The following is a 5,608-nucleotide window of genomic DNA, read 5'->3' as shown; positions in this document are numbered from 1 at the left end:
TAATAAGCAAACGCGGTACAATGTTACATTGTGTGCAAATAATTATCATATACATCAGATCAGACGTTTATTATTATCTACGTATTCTGTGACTTGTACTATTTCTCAGATAACAATTTAATTTAACTTATGAATCTATTCTCTTGAAATGCTTAATACTATTATTTTGGGCGTACAATATCGGCAGAAATCAGTGTAATTTAATGTAACTTATGAATCTATTCTCTTGAAATGTTTAATACTATTATTTTGGGCGTACAATATCGGCAGAAATCAGTGTAATTTAGAGTAATTTACAATTTAGAGTAATTGAACGTGCGATCGCTTTTTTACATTCTTGTAAACTTACCGAAATCTGCGGGATTGTAATGTCTCGGACATTTTATGTCCACGCTTTGTAGATATGGCACTAGGTTGCTCGCACTGCCTCTGTACATGCATTGTCCTGCAGTGATGACGTAGACGTGGTCAAATTTTTGAAATATTTTCGCGCTGGGGGTGTGTATCGAACATATGACAGTATGTCCAATATGCGCCAATTTTTGTAGAAGCTCGATACATTGAGAAGAAGACAGTTCATCCAAACCACTGAAAGAAAGTTCAATCAACAATATATTTACGTTTATAATATGCTTCGAAAATTAACGTGCGAGGGAACATTATGTAGCTTACTGTCATCGAAAGAAAATAACACAGGTCGACAAAATTTTTACCCAGAAACCAGACTATACTTTCCCGAAAGTTTTCGGTGTGCTGAATTCAAATCTCGCCGCGGAATTGCTCTATCACATCAGAATTTTGAGATATTCTAACCTAAAAGTGCAAAAAATGCCGTTTTTGCCTACTTTTGTGGTTATGTATGCAAGCCAGAGTAATTTTTCTCAAAAAAGTAAAAAAAATGTATTAAAGTACAAGTCTTCTTCTTTCAAATGGCGTTGAGTTTGCTTAAATATCATAATTATGAATTTTCCGGATGTTAGTGACGTTTCCTAGCCTTCCAATCTCGAATTTCGGATTCAGTGGGTCAAAATATATAAAAATAACCTTGTTGAATCCATGAACAGAAAGTGCTGCGGATAGTACACATGGCCGCTATCTTACTTTCATGATTTTCAAGATATAGGAAAATTTGAAAATTCGTAAAATTAAAATTGTAATATCTCAGCGAAGCAAAAAGATATTTAAGCAAACTCAACGCCATTTGAAAGAGGAAAACTTGTATTTTAATACCTTTTTTTTACTTTTTTGAGAAAAATTACTCTGGCTTGCATACATAACCGCAAAAGTGGGCAAAAACGGCATTTTTTGCACTTTTAGGTTAGAATATCTCAAAATGCTGATGTGATAGAGCAATTCTGCGGGCAGATTTGAACTCAGTGCACCGAAAACTTTCGGGAAAGTATAGTCTGGTTTCTGGGTAAGGAGGTTGGTCTCATTTTGTCGGCCTGTGTAATTGTAACGTTTTATTTTATGACGGGTGCGTTTCGCGATTGTTTGGGATATTTTCTTAATACCTTTCAAATGCGAGAGACAATGTTGAAACATGTCTTCATATACCTATCGAATGTATCACTTATTATAAAATATTTGCCTTTTGTCTATATGTGAATATTCGCGCGTGTATTTATCTCTATTAGAGAATTCTTCACACTTTTAACATGTTTCGATAAACAGTCGTCCTCTTACGTATTCTTAAAAATAATATTATGTGACAAATTCTTAATTTCTTATACATTCCCTTCATTATAAATGTATAATGATACGTAAGTGCGCAGTGCTAATGGTCTTGAAAAATGAATCTTTCCAAAATGTTGACTGCGTAAAAGGAGAAATAGATACAAAGAACAGCAGAGAAGATGCAGAAAATACACAGAGAGATCTCGATCAACTTTTTCTTTTTATATCGAAGAGCGTGTAGACTTTTCATCGGAATAAGAAAAAAAAGCTTATAAAGATCAAAAAGTCACTAGACCATTAAAAAATATATTAACTTTTTTGCTATTAATTTTTTGAAATTTTATTTTTCACATTATACGTATTCCTTGGAAAATATTTATGGAGAAATTCATGACAGAGTAACGAATAAAAATAATCCAATTTTATATACAAAATCAATCAATTGTGCTATCTCAAAAAGCTTACATTANTTCACGACGGAGCAACGAATAAAAATAATCCAATTTTATCTACAAAATCAACGATCAATTGTACTAACTCAAAAAGCTTACATTCGTCATTTTCGGGTCAGATAACCACCATCTAAATAAGTTGAATATCGCTTGTTTAGATGGTAGTTGTCTGACTCAAAAATGACGAGTGAAAGCTCTTTGTAAGTAACATATATAACACCGAGATGGAAGATGAAAATAATCAAATATAGAAATTAGAACGATAAAATTTTAAAATTAATACGATGGATAACCACTTGTNATTCACGACGGAGCAACGAATAAAAATAATCCAATTTTATCTACAAAATCAACGATCAATTGTACTAACTCAAAAAGCTTACATTCGTCATTTTCGGGTCAGATAACCACCATCTAAATAAGTTGAATATCGCTTGTTTAGATGGTAGTTGTCTGACTCAAAAATGACGAGTGAAAGCTCTTTGTAAGTAACATATATAACACCGAGATGGAAGGTGAAAAATAATCAAATATAGAAATTAGAACGATAAAATTGTAAAATTAATACGATAGATAACCACTTGCTTGTAAGCGTGGTTCTTAAATGCATCAAAAATTGGCGAAAAACACTTGTAATATTGTGTACTATTAACATTACATTATGTGAAACAGCAATCACATTTGCTGAAACTAAGGAAAGCCCGATTACTCCTAAATGAAAACATGTAGCCATTAAGTTTTTCAAGCTTAATCTAGTGTAATACATTATTAGAAACATAGTTTTGACAAGTATCTGACCATTGCAACATACTGACACTGAAAAAATTGAAAATCCTCAACGCGTGGTCACATTTCAGATTTTGGTCTGTGTCATACGACAGTGGAGATATTTCCATTTTATGCCTATTGAGATTTTGTTTAACTTTTATATAGAACTATCAAATGGCACAATTAATTTTTCTGCGAACTTATAAGCAACTTTAGATAAAGTTACTTGCATTTTGTGCACTTACCTGGTCGGTTCGTCAAGAAAGATAATCGGTGGATTATTTACTAGTTCGAGAGCGATCATTAGCCTTTTCTTTTCGCCACCGGACAGTTTCTCCGAGGTTGTGTTTCGTGAAGCAGACAATCTGAGAGTATCCAGAATCTCGTCTATCTAAAAGATATTTCTTTGATTTACGCGTGGCGAAAAATGTATAAATATTTAACAGTACAGCTGTTGGTGCGAGACAATCTTGGATATTATAAAACGTAAAAGTAAAGTAAAAGAAAGAAAGGATGAGGAGCATATTACGCATTTATGTATTGACTAGTGGTGTACTTACGATAACGCATTTCTCAAATCGGGATTTGTTTTTGCCAAGTTTCAGGTCGGCGGCGAATGTCATTGCTTCAATGACCGTCAGGTTCGGCTGCACAACATTTTCTTGCATGACGTAACACGATATCTTCCTGAATTCCCGAACATCTCGTGGTTGTCCATTGATACTTATAGAGCCACTTACGTCCGTGCATCTTTAATTAAATTACAACCGTAAAATTAATTAAATCATTACCCAGACAGCACACGGCGTTCTCAGACTCATTCTGAATATGTTCAGAATATTCTTTGGGATATTTTCAGGATATTTAGTTGTATTTTATACACATATATGTTAATATTTTATACAAATATTTTATATGCATATTTATTCTATATTCCATAAGTAAATATGAAATATCTCTGGGACTTCTCTATAATGTCTTTTGAACATTTGTGCTGTATGGGTGATTATTTAGTCAGTATGTCATATGTCGAGATTAGTGATTCTCAAAGTTTACGTTATACTTTTTAAACATTTCACATATAACATATGCATGTCTGTAAGAAATAATATACCAGAATTGTTGATGTAATTCAATTTCGACTATTGATATAATACTCTACGATATCATTTGTATAAAACAATTCATCCTTACGACTATCGCATACAAATTGACATATCTGCATATGTATAGTATGAAACTGTCTGGACCAATGAGCATCTAGCATAAAATAGTCGATTGGTTTACAAAATATGCTTATTGGTCGAGAAGGTTTTATATTACCATATCATGTACAGGATGTTGCATCAACATACGACCCTTTATGACGGGTTGCTTGCCCGAAGGCGCGCGCATCCAAATGATAATTTCGGAGTTTTCCTTATAGTCATACGTTTCCAACGCAGTTATAGCGTTTATAATTATCATCTTAATTATGTAGCATAAGATAACACATATAATAATTTTATGTTTAGTCTTTCCTTCCTTGACGGTCGGTATATAAAGCAGTCGGCATATTGCGTTTGTATACAAAAGCGGCGTTATCTACAATACCAACCGCGTTAACATTAACCGCGAAAACCGGCGCAGTAAGCTGACAGCGAAGCGGCGTGGTCTACTGTAATCGATACCCGACTCGCCGACGTCTTTGAGGTTCACCGATCTCTAGATATAAAAGGCAGACGTTGAACAGCTAGCAGTTCAGTTTTTCGAGAAACCTGCGAGAGTAACTTCGTGAGATAAACTGTACTGTGTTCTATTAAATATTTTTATAAGACCAAGACTCAATCCGAAGCGTCAAAACTCGATCATCTTTACACCTAATAAACTACACCTATAATTATCATAATAAAAAAAAAGGTGCTAGTGACTATATCGAAAAATTCGAAATTGCCATCTGGACGCGCTCGCCTTTGGGCAGGCAACCCGTCCTACAATGGGTCATGTGTGATGCAACACCCTGTGTGCAGCTTTGCCATTTTATGTATATCCTTAGACAGCTTTGCCATTTTATGTATATCCTTAGACAGTCCATAAATTTGCAATATATAAATAGCTACTTGAATGAAAATAGCTGCTTGTTGTCGATTAATCGCACAGAAATAAAATGGCCGAATAAGTTGCAAAAATAATGAATTCGTTTGGTCGATAAAAAAGGAAAGAAAGAAGAAAAGAATTAACATATCAGAATATGATTATTTAACTCACTTATAACCCGTAAGGATATTAAGAAGCGTCGATTTTCCAGCACCAGAAGGACCTAGTATTGCCGTTAATTCGCCTGACTTGAACTGTCCGCTGACCCCTCGTAGAATTAATTTTGATTCTGTAAATTAAGCGGAAATATTTCGCTGCATATGGACGGATATATTCGTTATAGAAAAATATCTCTCTGTCGCATGTGCCATATATTTTCGTCGCAGAAAATCGTTCTTCATTTGTGTACGACGGATGTCGATACGACGCGCCGCGGCAGCGCAACGACCGTAAAATTAACCGGATTGCCGCCTGCAAAATCACGTATGAGAATGTGAGAGTCCGTCGCGCCAACTCGGACCTATTGCTCAATATATTAATGCAGCCCGTACGCTGTCGGAATTTTTTAAAATAATACAAGATTGTGGTATGCCTAGCATTACTAATTAAACGTTTCTGTCTACTGAATTAACATA

At 34.4% G+C, this 5,608-nt stretch overlaps 1 protein-coding gene across 1 annotated transcript; it reads right to left on the bottom strand.

Annotated features, from left to right (window-relative positions):
- Positions 1–234: 234 nt before the first annotated feature.
- LOC106751985 (ATP-binding cassette sub-family G member 1) lies at positions 235–5,269 on the bottom strand (the record flags this gene model as incomplete). The annotated part of the gene is made up of 4 exons (XM_014633329.1): positions 235–588; positions 3,143–3,288; positions 3,458–3,647; positions 5,145–5,269. Coding segments are annotated over 4 exons (720 nt in total), but the record flags the coding sequence as incomplete, so codon positions are not given.
- Between the last annotated feature and the right edge of the window lie 339 nt (positions 5,270–5,608).

This window comes from Dinoponera quadriceps, unplaced genomic scaffold (assembly GCF_001313825.1).
Source record: "Dinoponera quadriceps isolate SergipeBrazil2010 unplaced genomic scaffold, ASM131382v1 scaffold450, whole genome shotgun sequence".
Taxonomy (NCBI): domain Eukaryota; kingdom Metazoa; phylum Arthropoda; class Insecta; order Hymenoptera; family Formicidae; genus Dinoponera; species Dinoponera quadriceps.
This window is presented reverse-complemented; position numbering and strand designations above follow the sequence as displayed.